This window comes from Lynx canadensis, chromosome B4, assembly GCF_007474595.2.
Source record: "Lynx canadensis isolate LIC74 chromosome B4, mLynCan4.pri.v2, whole genome shotgun sequence".
Taxonomy (NCBI): Eukaryota; Metazoa; Chordata; class Mammalia; order Carnivora; family Felidae; genus Lynx; species Lynx canadensis.
The window spans coordinates 72,026,349-72,042,148 of record NC_044309.1 but is presented as its reverse complement, the minus strand read 5'-3'; the positions used below and the strand labels follow the sequence as shown (position 1 = coordinate 72,042,148).

General features: G+C 43.9%; 2 protein-coding genes across 4 annotated transcripts in view; both read right to left on the bottom strand.

The window, feature by feature from the left end:
* The window catches only part of ANO6 (anoctamin 6), a 196,743-nt gene that overhangs the window by 100,384 nt on the left and 80,559 nt on the right, over positions 1-15,800 (bottom strand). The gene's annotated exons all lie outside the window — the stretch shown is intronic.
* LOC115518030 (spermidine synthase-like) lies at positions 5,778-11,588 on the bottom strand. Its single transcript, XM_032593712.1, is given in 4 exon segments — positions 5,778-10,468; positions 10,470-10,529; positions 10,531-10,666; positions 11,465-11,588. Coding segments are annotated over 4 exon segments (873 nt in total). The 3' UTR covers positions 5,778-9,915.

Below are 15,800 nucleotides of genomic sequence, written 5' to 3'. Positions count from 1 at the left end.
ACTTAAATTAATTAAAAACTCCTCTGTGGGGAGCCTGGGTGGCTCAGTAGCTTAAGTGTCAGACTCTTGATTCTGGCTCAGGTCATGATCTCATGGTGTGTGAGTTCATGAGATTCTTGCTCTCTCTCTCTGCCCCTCCCCCACTTGCATGCATACACACACACACACACACTCTCTCTCACGCTCTTAAAATAAATAAATAAACCTTAAAAAATTCAAATTCAGTTCCTCTGTTATTACTAGTCACATGTTAGGGTAGGTCACTGAGAGGACATGACCGCTGATTGACCCAGGAGCTGGACTCCAACAATCAGAGGCTCCTTGCTCATTAAACTGTCCACCTCCTGATATGGAGTGGCCTCTTTCTTTAGTCTTTCCTTCTCTTCAAGTACGGCGTCACTTTCAGATTTTACCCAGGAAGGTCCCAAGGAGGTTTGGAACTAACACCCTTCAGGTGTCTCCACAGCCGCACGTGGCTAAGGGGCTATGGTGCTGTGGCCACCACAGAGACAGAACATTTCCATCATACCGAAAATTCTGTTGGGACAGTGCTGCTATAGCATTGCTTTGTCTTTTCAGCTCAAAAGTCCACTACAGCTACATTTAGCCTTAAACTAACTTCATCTCCTCCCACTACCCTAGATCAACTGGATACAAACTGGACACATCTTCCTCATCTCCACTTCCATTCATTTGCCCATGCAAGTAGGATACCCTCTGTAATATATCCACTGTGGCAGTCAGGTTTGTGTGTCAGCTTAGCCAGGCTACAGGACCCAGTTATGAAATCAAACACTAATCTAAGTGTTGTTGTGAAGGAATTGTATACATGTGGTTAACATGTACAGTCAGTTGACTTTAAAGGAAAGGACATTATTCTCAATGATCTAGGTGGGACTCACCTAATCAGTTGATGGGTCTTAAAAAAAAAAAATCCTGAGGCTTCTCTGAAAAAAAAAGAAGTTCCACCTATGGACTGCAGCAGCCGCCCCTGCCCTTCCTGCCAGCATGCTCTGTGGATTATACCCCACAGCTGCATAAACCAATTCCTTCAGCTAACTCTGTTTAATAAATCAAGGGCAACTGAGTGGCTCAGTTGGTTAGGCGTCTGGCTCAGGTCATGATCTTGCGGTTCGTGAGTTCGAGCCCCACATTAGGCTCTCTGCTGTCAGCACAGAGCCTGCTTCAGATGCTCTGCTCTCCACCCTCTGCCCCTCCCCCACTTGTGCTTTCTCTTTCTAAAAATAAATACATCTGTTTAATAAATCTCTGTGTATGTATAGATACATACAACTATACATACACATTTGAACGTGTGTGCACCTGTGTGTACCTATGTATATATATATATATACTACTGATTCTGTTTTCTGGATTGGTACACCTTTCGGTACAGGTTTCAGTACCTAGTGAAATGTACCCTTCAAGGTTGAGCTATATACCACCACCTCCTTTAAAATTACAAACCTAGGGGCGCCTGGGTGGCCCAGTCGGTTAAGCATCCGACTTCAGCTCAGGTCATAGTCTCACTGTTTGTGAGTTCGAGCCCCATATCAGGCTCTGTGCGGACAGCTCTGAGCCTGGAGCCTGCTTGGGATTCTGTGTATCTCTCTCTCTCTGTCCCTCCCTTGCTTGCACTTTCTTTCTCAAAAATAAACAAACATTAAAAAAATTAAAAGAAAAAATTTTAATTACAAATTTTTCAAAGAAAATGGCTCTTAAAACTAGCTGTACATTAGAGTCACCTTCATAAACTTTATTTAAACACATTCAGGTTTTAACCAAGAGCAGGATTAGCACATAAAGGTCAGCCTGGACCTTCACTTTTCCAAAGAGCTCTCTGGGGAGTTCTGATGCACAACAGAGCTGAGGACTGCCATCCTAACCGAACTCCTCCAGCACTTTTGCTGTGTGTGCCTTTGGAAGTCACCAAACACTGCACACTGCCTGATATTCTCTCCTTCAACCAACTAACCAGCAGCGGTTGCAGGACTAACATTTGTCAGATACAAAGACACTGTGCAGGGGGCCAGAGGCAACAGTATACCCACTCCTGGCCTTGAGGGGAAACGTTGAGATATACTGCTTGGTATTCCTCAAAGCACTTTGATTAATAAATATTGAATGAATGAATACATGAAAATTTCACGGCAAAATTTAGTGAAGCTGATAGCGGTTTATTCAAAATAGTGCATAATTTAAATAGCTCTTATTTCTAGTTCAATTGAAAATCCTATTAGCAAGTGTTAGTAAGTGCCCAACATATTTATTTATTGATAACATTGTACTGTTGGTATTTTACAATATTGCTGAGTAGGATTAATTCTCAACCCACTGAAAACTTGGTAGATATCTAATGCCTGTAACTACTTTCTCGGAAGCACTGAATCACAAATGCCCATGTGCTCTTCTACGGAGAACAGAACCAATTTCTGATGCCAACACCATCCGATTTCAGTTGAAAGGAAACAGGAAGGGGTACAGCTGGGGTGAGCAATGTGGGGCTGTGGTCATCTGAAGGTTGGCTATCCCCGTGCCTGCAATCTGTATTGCCGGCTATAAGCATCCATAAATCTTAGATAAGGCTTCTCACTATATTATTATTTTATGAATATGCTTTTAAGATAGCTAAAATGCTTTTCCAATCACTGTGCATGCAGTCACTGAACAACACCCCAGTGAGGAAATCTGCTGATTTTTCTGCTTTTTCACATAAGGAGACTGAGGTCCTAAAAGAAAAAGCCCATAGGGGACTGAGAGCAGAACCGGAAGAGGGCTTCTAAATCCCTCGAATTCTACCTCATGCTCAACTTCCTGGTGGGGAGGGGACCTTTAGAAATGACTCTAACAAAAAAGAAAAAAGGAAAAAAAAAAAAAAACACTTTTCAAAGTCTCAGAAGTACCTCCTCTCATTCACTTTTCTCTTCTTCAACCTTCTTACTACTTATGTCACAAGACAGTGTATTTACTTTTTAAAAACACTTAAGACTGTGTTAAAAATTATGAAATGGTGGTGATACCATTAGCATCACTGAATAATCTGTCAAAATTTTCATTATGTGTTTTTATTTTAAGGGATTTGGACTTAGCAGTCAAATTTTACTCCAGCTGCAAGTATCGTCTTGATATATTCTAATTCATACTAACACTGTAAAGATCTATATTATTGGTTTGCTCATTATAATTAATGAAAATGCTCTTTGGTCGTTATTACAATCTATCAGGTCACATTAATCTACATTTCAAAAAGTGCCTTGGGAGAAGGAACTGTAAATGCATTTTCCTTTTGAAGGGGCCATTAGAATTTTTTTTTTGATTAAAAACCTATCTTACAGGTTTTTCTTTTTTTTAACCAGAGACAGATTTAAGGAATACATTTGAGACTTACAGTAAAGATGTACTTTTTTATTATTAATTTGTCAAAACAAGGAAAATTGCAATTAGCTAGTAGGACTTCAGAAATAAAGGGATTTTAAATGATCTTTCCAGAGCCCTTAAGCCTTTCAAACTAATTACAAATTCAAAATATGGGGGTTTGGGGTACAGGGGGAGGGATAGCTATAGTTGAAATCCTACAGATCTCTCTCCTTTTCAATTTTCAGGAATCCTGTGAATCCATTCTGTGTATACATTTCTGCCAAGTTCTGTGTTTCTCTTTAAATTTTTATTACAACTTCTTCCATTAGTGCTGTTTTTTGGGTCACGGCAGTCAGGTTATTTACCAGCAGACTCTCAACTTTAACTTGATTCTTTCGCTACTGTGGGCTTTTCTGGCCATTATCGTGGCATGCTTCTAGATGACTTATAATCAAATGAGTTCCATGGTAAATACTGATATTACATCTTTGTTCAGAATGCCCAGGGCTCCCTGCTTTCCTCATGCCTGTTTTTGTCAAATTAATGTTGACATTTCCCCAGATAATGGATAGATCACTGAATTTCAAATGGGATACTGCGTGGGGCAAGAATTCACAAGGCATTTCAGTGGAGGCTTTCTGAAAATAGGGGAAAAAACAGTAGAATGAACACTGTTACAAGGAGGAAATGTGGCTGATGATGACAATAGGTTGAAAGGGGGGGGGAATAAAACAAAAGCAACTCAGATTCATCAGTGAGTCACTTACTAGGGTGTTACATTCCCAGAAACATCCTGTCTTTCTGTCATTCCCTGCTTGCCATCAGCTACCAAGTCCTGCTACACATAAAACATGTATGTTCTTCCTTCCCATCCCCACTGATACATCCTGGTTAAAGCATACATCATCTGCCTAGATTGTTATCCAGTCTGTCTATATTTAAACTCCTCTGAAGCATTAAACATCTTTCCACTAAAATGAAATGTCTGCCTATCTATACCTCCGATTCATAGGTCTTAATACTAGATTTTGCAACTCCATCCACCAACTGCTATTATCAAATATTTAAACTTGATGTCCTGCTTTGCCTAAGTGTCAGGATCTACCACTTGTTTTTCCCCAATCAACATGGCCTCCCCTCCTTAAAATGGAGGGCCCAAGTGGTTTTACCAACACTGAATGGGAGAAGCCTAGTACTTTCTTTGTCTTGGACACATAGGTGCAAATGCAACCTAAACTTGCATAAACTTTTTGACATTGTTATTACATGCTTGATTCATACTAAGATTTAATTAGCCAAACACCTAGTCTTTTCACATAATCAGTCACATAATTAGCTTCAGCTCTTATGATTTGTACTTAGGCAGCACATATTTGTGAATCAGGAGCAGGCCGTTACTTTAATTCATATTGATTTTTGTCTCCTCTAGAAATTGATTTCCAGCCATTGTTCCACAGTCTTGGTACCAAGATCAATTGCCCAGATAAGTATACTCTCACTAGGTCCACATTTCTTCATTCTGTATTTAAATTCAATTTTGTTCACACCATTTGCTAAACTCAAAACACACAAAAATGTGTCAACTATACTCCAATTTTTAAAAAACACAAACATGTCTGTGGCTTTCTCCTGTTCTACCATTATAATCACCCTCATTAAAAAACAAAAAAAAGGTAATGTGCTCTGACATGACTTATTTATATTGAACTTGCACTGGCTCCTGATGACCTTTCCTTTTTCTAACATTCACAAACCACCCACTTAAAAATCTCATCTTGTGATATTCCTGGAGAGTAATACTCCGGTGTCAATGTCTCCATTTATCAGAATTTAGTTTATGTCCAACTTCTACCCTAACCCTACCCCTTCTGGAAAATTGTCACATTTGTCCCTCTATTATTCTGGTAATTGCCCCAGCCCTCATATCACCTCCATTAGCAACTGTGATTCCACGAGCGAATTCACCTGCTCTTTCAATACCCTGGTTGATACATAATTTTTCTAGCTAAGAAATTTAAACTCATTTGGAATAATGATATACCTTCCTACAACAGTCTCACACAACATGGACTTTTTTTTTAATGTTTTTATTTATTTTTGAAGGGGAAAGAGAGAGAGAGAGAGCGCGCGAGCGCGAGCATGAGCAGGGGAGGAGCAGAGAGAGGGGGAGACACAGAATCCGAAGCAGGCTCCAGGCTCCGAGCTGTCAGCACAGAGCCCGATGCGGGGCTTGAACCCATGAACCGTGAGATCATGACCTGAGCCGAAGCCAGACGCTCAACCGACTGAGCCACCCAGGCGTCCCAAGGACTTCTTTTTTTTTTTAACGTTTATTTATTTTTTAGAGAGACAGAGAGACAGAATCTGAAGCAGGCTCCAGGCTCCAAGTTGTCAGCACTGAGTCCGAGATGGGGCCCAAACTCAGGAACAGTGAGATCGTGACCTGAGCCAAAGTCAGACACTCAACAGACAGCCACCCAGGCGCCTCTAGCATGGACTTCTACAGCTCCTTCCCAGGACTTGAACCTTTCAATCTAAAGTTCACCTTCACTAGCAGAAAAGACAAAAGGAATATGGAAGCTGATAAGCTCTTGTCTGTTATCTTATACCATTACACTGTCTTCCTCAAATTCTGGACAGAACACTGCTTCAGAATCTAAATAACTCAAAACCAATCCTCTCTTCCACTCATCATGCTAAGCATTTTTTTCCACAAGGCTCCACTCATGCACTCACTCTGGCCTTGAGGTTTATTCTAAAATTTTAATAATAATGGAAAAAATAAGACTGGAGTGTTTCAGCGAACTATTATTATGGGATGACAGTTTTGTTAGCACTCTGAGTTAAACTGGCTTTAGCTAGTCTGGCTGGCTGGACCCAGAAGTCCAATCACCATTTATGACTGTTTCTCTGGGAAAATACATTCTGCATTCCAAAGAAGTGAGTCAGAAAGATTTTTGACTGAGACTTTGTATGCTGGACTGCCGCCTATTCTTGTTCCTACCTTCCAATCCTAACAAATCAACAAATGTAGCTTTGGAATCAGCCACATAAAGCAAAAGAGTACATCCCCTTCCCTCCATATTCAGGCAAAGTACACATTCCCTCACCCTTTGCTCTTAAATGTACAAAATGCTTTCGGAGTTGAAATGCCATGTGAATTGCTGCCATAGCAAATGGGCCAACTGAGCAGTTCTTACTAGCCTATCTTTGGTCTCCTTTCTTCTTTTGAGAGTTCCTTTTGCCAAATCACCGTTCCTTTGTTTGGTTTCCTTTTTTGGTTTAGTTCCTTTTCTTTTTTATTTTGGTGAACTTAGTGCCAAAAGGTACAAGGCAAAGCCATCCTATTTCTTTGTAGAAGATACAAGAGCACAAATCCAAGTAAAGAAATGCTTGATTCCCTGCCTTATTCCCAGTCTTCCAGATCCAGAAGATCTTGTGAGCTTGAGGCAGATCTTGGTACTTCAGTTGGATTTCTGGGATTAGCCAGAAAGACTCTGGACAGCCCATAAAATAAACTATAATCTCTCAATAGCCCCAGCATCAATTCATTTGCCTCAGGGCCATTTAGGCTAGAAATAACCAAAATGACGTCTGGATTTGGAAGGGGGGGTGGGAGGGGATGAAGGTGGGAACCCACCTTGAAATAAAACTTGATCAATCACTCTGAAACAAAGCCTGCAAACAAAAATATGCAGACATATGGGGAGCTGGCTCTGATTATTCTTTTATACCTTTCACACTCGGGGCAAGAAAGTAAGGTTGACATTCACCTCATTCTGTATGTTGCTTCCAGACCATTAGTCCTCAATGTTCTTGGGATGAAAATAGTTCCCCTTAGGTCCATGCAAGCAGAGTATGACCCCAGAGTTTCCTAGAGCCTATCGTCTCCTACCTGCCAGCTGACGCTCCCGGCCCACAGAAAATCTGGCCCCTGGCTCACATTTCCCTCTCCATTCCAAGTTTTCCCTCATCCAGAAGGACATCTGCATCCACAGACATGACTGGGCCACCTTGACCCCTTAGTAACTTGACTTCTTATCACCAATGATGTTCTCCCTTTCATGCACTAACTTCCATGGTCCCAACCTAGACCTTGTTATTACTTGACAAATTGCCTTTCCAAAATCACTTACTCAGGAATCCCCCTTTCTGACCACCACTAACATCCTGTCCTAATTGCACAATGACCTCAGAGGCCCTGTGACATTTTCTAACCAATCTGCAGATTTGAATTTCTTTCCCTCCCCTCCTTTTGTATAGTTACATTTCCCAGCTCATCATTTTAATAGCACTCTTGACAATATTCTGCTCTTTCCATCACAACCATCTAGCAAAGCCCTAACTTGGGCTGAATCCTGCTACCTGCTTTCGTGGTGTCTGAGTGATGCTGGAGAAAGCACAGCAGCACAGGTTGGTTTAGTTGTAAATTCAGGTCGCTAGCCCCACACAGGCCCTCGCCACTGCCCAGACATCCTAGAACTTTTCCTAGGTTTTCCAAGCCAGCTTGGTCTCCTATTTCACAACTGGTTCAACGTGCCAACTCCCCCCCACCTCCGCCCCTGCACTCACTGTTCTCTTCACTCTCAGCAGCTGAAAATGGAAGCTGTTGGATGAGAACTCCCTCTGCTTCTCTCCAACAAATCATAAACCAGCAGCATCCACCTGCTGCTCCTGGATCTTTGGAGATGCTGCTCCTCTGATCTAACGTTGACTCCTCCACATCTACAAACCATTCCCCACCCATTTCAGACCGCTCTTTTCTCTAGGTCAGTTGTTCCCCTCACATGGATCCTTCTCATCAATATTTAAATCTGTTTATGGCTCCATCTGACCCACAGAAGGAAATCATCTCTGGTTCTCCAGAGTCTCCTCCGCTTACTGCGCTCTCATCCTCCAGCCCTTCACAGTCAAACTCCTAGAAAGAGAGGTACTTTGTTTTTTCTCCTGCTCATTGCATAATCTGCTCTAATCTGGATTAGAATGGCATCCCCAGCACTCCCTAGAAAGAGCTTTAGGGAAGGACACCAGGGACCCCAATGCTTTTTCAGTATTCATGTAATTCACTGGTTCTTAAATGAGGGCAATTTTGCCCCCAGGGACATTATCAATGTCTGGGCATATTTGGTTGTCACAGGTGGGTAAAGAACCCTGGCATCTCATGGGTAGAGGCCAGGGATGCTGCTAAATACCCTACAATGCCTACAATGCACAGGACAGCTCCCACAACACAGAGAAATCCAGCCCAAAATTTGGTGCTGAGGGTGAGAAATCCTGATAGGACTGAATTCCTAAAGCTACTCACCACTTCCATCTGTTTCTTGGTTTTTAGCCTGCCCCTCTTCAGATTGCTCTCCTACCTCTGGTCATCTCATTTGGCAGCCATCTACTCATTCCTGAGTCACTACCCCTCATTCCTTAAAGATTTAAGCCCTGCCTCACTGTTAACCTCTCCAAGACATCTCTCCTGACATAATTCTTGCGGATTTCCACATGCACATGTGATCCTTCCACCACCCTGTCCTTGCAACTCCACATTGCCCCAGCCCCTCATTCCAATGCTCATATCCCAGACCTTGTCTGTACTGGTTATTGTAATTCCTTCCTCAGTGAGAAAGATTGGATTCTCCAACCAACACTTCCTATTTTTCCAGTTTACTCTCTCCAATACTCCAACTGCAAAAATTATCAAGCCCCACTAAGGTCTAACTCTCCTGATCCTATTGTCTCACCCCACTCCTGTCCCTGGTCCTCTGCTCTCTTGCAAACACCCTGAAACTCTCTTAGCCTTGTCTTGCTTCACTGAACTGACTTGGGAGAAACCCCCAAGTTGGTGAAATCAAACTCGTTGCCTACTGTACACCTGTTCCCCAAAGCTGGACTTGAATGGGAAAAGCACGCACTCATCATGACCAGGAATCTCAAGTGGGCTCTCAGTGCTGCCAGGAAATTATACTACATTTCCCAGAACATTCACTCTCAGATGACTGTGTCACACCTTCTCCTCTCTCTCCAGGTCTCTTCCTCTCTTCCTTCCTCAATCTTAGCTAATGTCTTGCTTCTCATTTCACAGGTAAACAAGAAGCAATCAAGAAAAAACAAGATCCTACTAGCAAAACTACTGAACTAATTCCACCTGGGTCCCCACATGGTGTTTTTATAAGAATGAATGGTCTCTACGGCCATGAAGGGTGTCCAACCTCTCCACTTATGGACCAGATTCCATTCCTTTCTTGCCTTCTCAAGGATGTCATTCCAGAAATTTTTCCTTCTCACTCCTGCATCATCAGGTTTTCTCTCCCTACTGGATTATTCTCATCACCTTACAAACAGTAATTCCTGTGGTTTGTTTGTTTGTTTTTGGCTATATACAGCTGGTATAAGCCTGGAGGCCGAACACCACATTGAGAGACCGTCCGCCCAGCCGGGCCCACCGGGCAGCATTCTGGGGCTTGTAACACTTGCTTGGTGGGCACACAGGCAGGGCAAAAGGGTTTGGTCATGCCCAGGAGTCCTGAAGGCTCCCTGGCCCAACGTCCTGGGCAGTGGCACCTGGGCTCAGCTTACATCATCCTGGGTCTCGGCAGCACACTCGGGCAGGACAAACGCTGCCTGGTGCACATCCCAGTTGTAGTATTTCGGCTGCATCTGTTCTACCTGCTTCTGTGTCAGCTGCTGCACGGGCTTCCAGAAGTTGGTGCTCAGATTTTTGCTGCCCAGCATGAAGACTGCCTGGCCACTGGGGAAGGTGCGGACAGTGCAATAAGCATAGGCCACCACAGGGAAGAGCGACCTACAGAACTGCCACATCTCCTCGATGAGGTCCAGGTAATAGGATTCCTTGAAGAGACTCTCGGCAGGGCCTATAGGGTCTGAGGAGTCTGTGAGGATAACACTGAAGGTGCCCTGGTTCTGTTCCATGAACTCAAAACCGTCGCCCATGTATAGGGTCAGCTTGGCGCTGGAGGAGCCCACGGCCAGGCCCAGCAGGAACTTCTTAGAGACCTGAATGACATCCTCGTCAATCTCACACCAGACCACGGACTCCCCAGAGGAACGCTTCACCACAGCCTGCAGGGCACCCCCATCCCCACACGCAATGGTCAGCACCTGGCATGGGCTGGCTGCAGGGGAGGCACAGGCTGGCTGCCATCTCCTGGTAGGAGAACTCCTTCCTCTGTACGCTGGATGACACCATCCAACAACAGCATGTTGCCACATCTCTTACCAAGGAAGACAGGATATTCTGGTAGGGCTCCCAGGCAGGCAGAGCACGGGCCTGGAACCAGCTCTGCCCGCCATCCTGGCCCTACAATCTAACCCAGCTGGTGGGGCAGGGGCAATTCCTGCCATCTTAACACTAACTATACACAAAAACAAAAAACAAGGCAAACAAAACCTCTCTTCATCCTAATCCATGATAACCTCTTGCTCTGCATTTGTGTTCAGAAGAAAAAAAAAAAAAAAGGAAAGTGTTATCTAAATGCTATGTATCCAGTCCCTTTTCTCCCATCCTGTTTTCAATCCTCCCTAGTTTTGGAGCCCACCGTTCAGCTGAGCCTTCTCTTGTCAAGGTCTCCTCCACACCGCGAAATCCAATTTCCCATCCTCATCAGCAGATTTGGTCACTCTCCCCCCCCCCCCCCCCGGACTTTTTACTTCCCTCATTTGGCTTCCAGGACTCTCCTCGTTTTCCTCCAGCCTCACTGGCTCCTCCTTCTCAGACTCTGCTGCTGCTGCTCCCTCCTGTCTCTGACCTGTGAACACTGGAGTCCCCAGGGCTCAGTCCAGGGTGTCTTCGCCCTGCCTCTTGCTGTTCTCATTCAGTCCACAGCTTTCAACACCACCTGTGCGCTAATTCCCACATCTCTAGCTCTCTTTAACTCCAGACCCATATATTTTACTGCACGTCGACATGTCTATTTGGATGTCTCAAATTTTCCATGTTGAAAACAGAATTTTTATTTTCCGCCGCCTCCCCTCCCCTCAGACTGCTCCTTCCCCAGCCCCTCCCAGGTCAAAACCCATGGAGTCATGCTTGACTGCTCTTTCTCACACACCTCACACCTGCTCTGTCAACAAATCCTATTGGTTCTTCAAAACATACTGAGAATTTGAGTATGTCTCACTAATGCCATGTAAGTCACACTCAGGGCCAAGCCACCACCACCTCTCACTTGGGTTCCTGAAAAGTCCCATTGGTCCCCCTGCTTCTGCTCTTGTTCCTCCATGGTCTATTCTCAACACAGCCAAAGCGGTCCTGTTAAAACACAGGGCAGGGCAGGTCAAGTCCCTCTTCTGCTCAAAACCCCCCAGTTTATCCTCCCAAAGCTTACCTCAAATGATCTCCCAAGTCACAGTGAAACCAAAGTGTTTACAGTGAAGTCCCCAGTATCTACGATTTTCACCACCTTTCATTCTGCTCGTCATGTTGGCTTCCCTCCATTTCCTCAAACATATCTCAAACTCCTACCTCAGAACCTTTGTCTATGCTCTTCCTTCTGCCTGGAATGCCCTTCATCTAGATTTCCAAATAGTCTGCTTCAGCACTCCTGCTTTCAGGTCTTTTGACTCATCACCTTCTGACCACTCTATTGGTGAGAAATCACCTGAACACTCTATTTAAAACTGTAGCCAACCCCCACACCCCTAACACACACTTATAATCCTTACCTTACTTTTCTCTAAAGGACTTACCCTGTTATGGCATGTTACATATCTTATTTATTTTGTCTTTTACGTCTCTCCCACCAAAATGTAGGCTCCACAAGTATAGGGATTTTTTTGTTATTCACTACAGTGCCTAAAATAGATTAACATTTTACTCTTTAAGGATCACATGTCTTTTCATCTAGTTAAAGACAATCAAACTTGAATTTCAGGAAATCAACTGTATTTTTCGTAAAGTAGTATATTCCCTCAAAAAGGGAGCCAGTTACACAAAATCCCAAATAGGATAATGATTCTTCAGACCTCCTTCTTTCTACATAACCACAGGTGTGAAATGAAGGGGACATATTTTTGTTCCACTTTGATCCTCATCTTCCCGAGTCTATGTTTTAGCTTAGTCTTCCTAAATCCTGTGGTCTCTCATCATCTTCCCTGGTTTATTCCATGATAATCCTAATATTCTTTTGCCAGTCCAAACTCCTATAATCTACTCCAAATTTGGCAGAAGCTAAACCAAGGAAAACCTCATCAACTGGTATGAAACAAGAGCTGGTTAAGAATCGTCCTGCCTCTAAAAAGCCAGAAGAGTTATACATAAACCTTAAGTTCTGGCAAGGCTGGAAAAGGGGATATTACTAGTGAGAACCAGCTCATAAAATATAATTCCACAGCCTTGCCTTTCCTTCTCTGTGCTTTTGTGTGGACCACAGTTTCCATCCATCCAGCTACAAGCAGATTCCTCACCGGTCCACAGAGTTCCTCCCCTCATCACATTCTTCACTCCTTGTGTACTCAAGTCAATCATGCCCATTAGCATTCCTGAGTCAGTACCAGCAGAGTCAGGGTTTCTAGAAAGAGCCTTGACCATTACTCAACCTTTCCCCTACATTCCCCCTACTTTTTTCCCCACTCCTTGGGGATTGGAGAGAACCTGGGGTCCTCTGGGCCAGCCATGACGGATGAGCCTCTGGACTAACCCCTCAGATTGCCTTTGCTCTTAAGCAGACCTGAAATTAACAGTACCAGGGGAAACCTACGTTGCAATGCTACCACAATGCAGAAAAACCTTTATCTGTTCCATTACCATGTGGATGGCTCCTCATCCTCATTTTTTTTTTTTTTAATGTTTATTTTTTGAGAGAGAGACAGCACAAGCAGGGGAGGGGCCAAGGGGCAGGGGACAGAGGATCTGAAGCAAACTCTGTGCTAACAGCAGACAGACCAATGCAAGGCTTGATCTCATGAACCATGAATCAAGAGTTGGATGCTTAACCTACTGAGCTAACCAGGTGCTCCCATCCTCATTTTTTTTTTTTTTAATTTTGGAGAGAGAGAGTAAATACACACACACAAGCAAGGGAGAGGGCCAAAGAGGGGGAGGGAGGGAGGAAGGGGGAGAGAGGGAGAGGGAGAGGGAGAGAGAGGGGGAGAGAGAGGGGGAGAGAAAGGGAGAGAGAGGGAGAGAGAGAGACAGAGAATATATCTCAAGCAGGTTCGATGTTCAGCATGGAGTCTGATACAGGGCTCAATGTGAGACTTGATCCCATGATCCTGGAACCATGACCTGAGCTGAAATCAAGAGTCAGATGCTCAGCTGACTGAGCCACCCAGATGCCCCTCTTTATTCTTGGTTCAGCCTGCCTAGTTCTGCAGACTCTACTTCAAAGTCTGAACTCTACAAGGTTATCTGTAACCATTCCCCAGCCTCACTTTGGCCAAATTCCTTTTCCAGAGGCTGATGCTTGTCATCATGAAGCCAGTTTATTTTCAGGACACATGTCCCTAAATGATGGCCACCAATCACAGGGTTCCAGAACATCTGGCCATGTCACCATTTCCTTGACTAGATCTCCCTTGAACTAATTGCTCTGAAAATTACAATGTTGATTAATTATAGTTCATCAACAGAAGAGAACAGATGTTAGAGAAGATAACAATAATGTCAGAGAAAAAAAAAAAAAACCACAGCATGGAGCTGAACACCTTAAACTTATACAGTGCTACATGTCAATTATATCCCAATACAACTGGAAAAACAACAGTGTGGGAAATATTCAGGATAAAATATTAAGTTAATAAAGCAGATTATAAACAGGTTTCCACTGGATTTGAACAAAATAACAAACCAGGATCAAGATGGTGTCCTACCACAACGAGATCAGCTAGTTACTCTCTGTAAAGTCAGCATTCAGCCAGGCCCCTTACACCTTGAGCCCCACCCACACACCCACCCCACCTCCAGGTGGGGCTACGTCACAAGCTTTGGGGTAGCAAGAACACAGGCACTTTAGGTCCACATCTCTGTTCACAGCCTAGCGTTTCAGATACTTTGGCAAAACTCACTCTCCTCGGTCTGCGAAGTGGAATGAGAGGCGGAGAGGAACAACACAGGTACGCAGGGGACCTGTCATCGATGGACAAACCCTGCAGGGACCCTGAGAAGGAGCATCGGGGTGGGCCCTTCCGAGAAAGGCGGCCTGCTGTCTGTCTTGGAGACACCCAGGAGCTTCACAGTGGCATTTATTTACCCATGATTCACGCAGGCTATCAGCAACAATGGCTTTGCCTGACTAGTCACATTACAGACACCTGAGCTGTGAAGGAAAGCTTTAATGTGCTTCTCACGCCGGTAACCAAGGCACCCTGACCAGCACTGCTCACTTAGGCCTTGTTTTAAACGAAAGAACAACAGAAATCCCGAAGGAAACAAATAATGATAAGCATTTTGTTCTCCATGTTGGCCAGACTATATAAATACACTCCGCTGTATGAAAACATCCTTCTAAAATCTGAACGACTTGAGAATAAGGTCTGAACAAGCACGGTCTGTGCCTCACTTTATTTCAGCTCACTTCCGCAAACGGAAGGTGCACCTTCCAAATGCCAGACGGAGAAACAGCACTAATATTTCAGCTCCTTTTACCACCTTCCCCACCTTCTTTCTGTTTTCAATTTTGCTTTGCGCCAGGCTCCCTCTGCTCCTGGGTTTGTACTCTTGCCCCTGTTTCTGATTAAAATTTTTTGGTTTGGATCAGCTTACCTGGTTTTGTCCTGGCATCTGCCCAATCCACCTGCCTACACGCTGGAACGACCCGTTCTCACTGATGCTGCAACTTTCTGCCTACAAAAAAGGCTACCCTTAAACATCATGCTGGATTCCCTAGAGTACTCGGTTCCCAAGGCACTTTATACATCTCCTGTTTGTTTTCCAAGGAGACAGCAGTTTGGGAAATACACGTTTACTGGGGAACTGGAAGTGCAGGGGCTCCAGTGATGTGATGAGAAAATACCAGCAGCCATGTACATGTAACCCAAAGATGTGGCACGCAATAAGTAAGCATCAGATGTGTGAACATCTATAAAGCACCAGAAAATCACAGACTCCTTACTACACATGGTAGGACACACAATTAGAGAAAGAGAATAGCTGGATTTAGAAATCTTGTTATCAACCACACATATAAGGAAACCATGATTAACAGCTTTACCTGCACTAATGTGGTCTAATGATTCTAGATATTCTTGAAGTATGACAAGGAAAAATAAAAATATGGGGATTTAACTTAAAAATCTCCTTTCAGCTTGGGTGTTCTCAGACCCATTGTTAGGACAAATCTCTCAAAATAGAAGTATATTCTGCACTCCTCAAGTTTGACGCCTGACTATTCTCGCTTAGGCTTCACCCTTGGAAAGGAAAATGCAGTAGAGTCAAGAAGTTAATGCTGAAGGTTGAATAACATCACCAGTGTAATTACCAGTGTAGACTATCTATT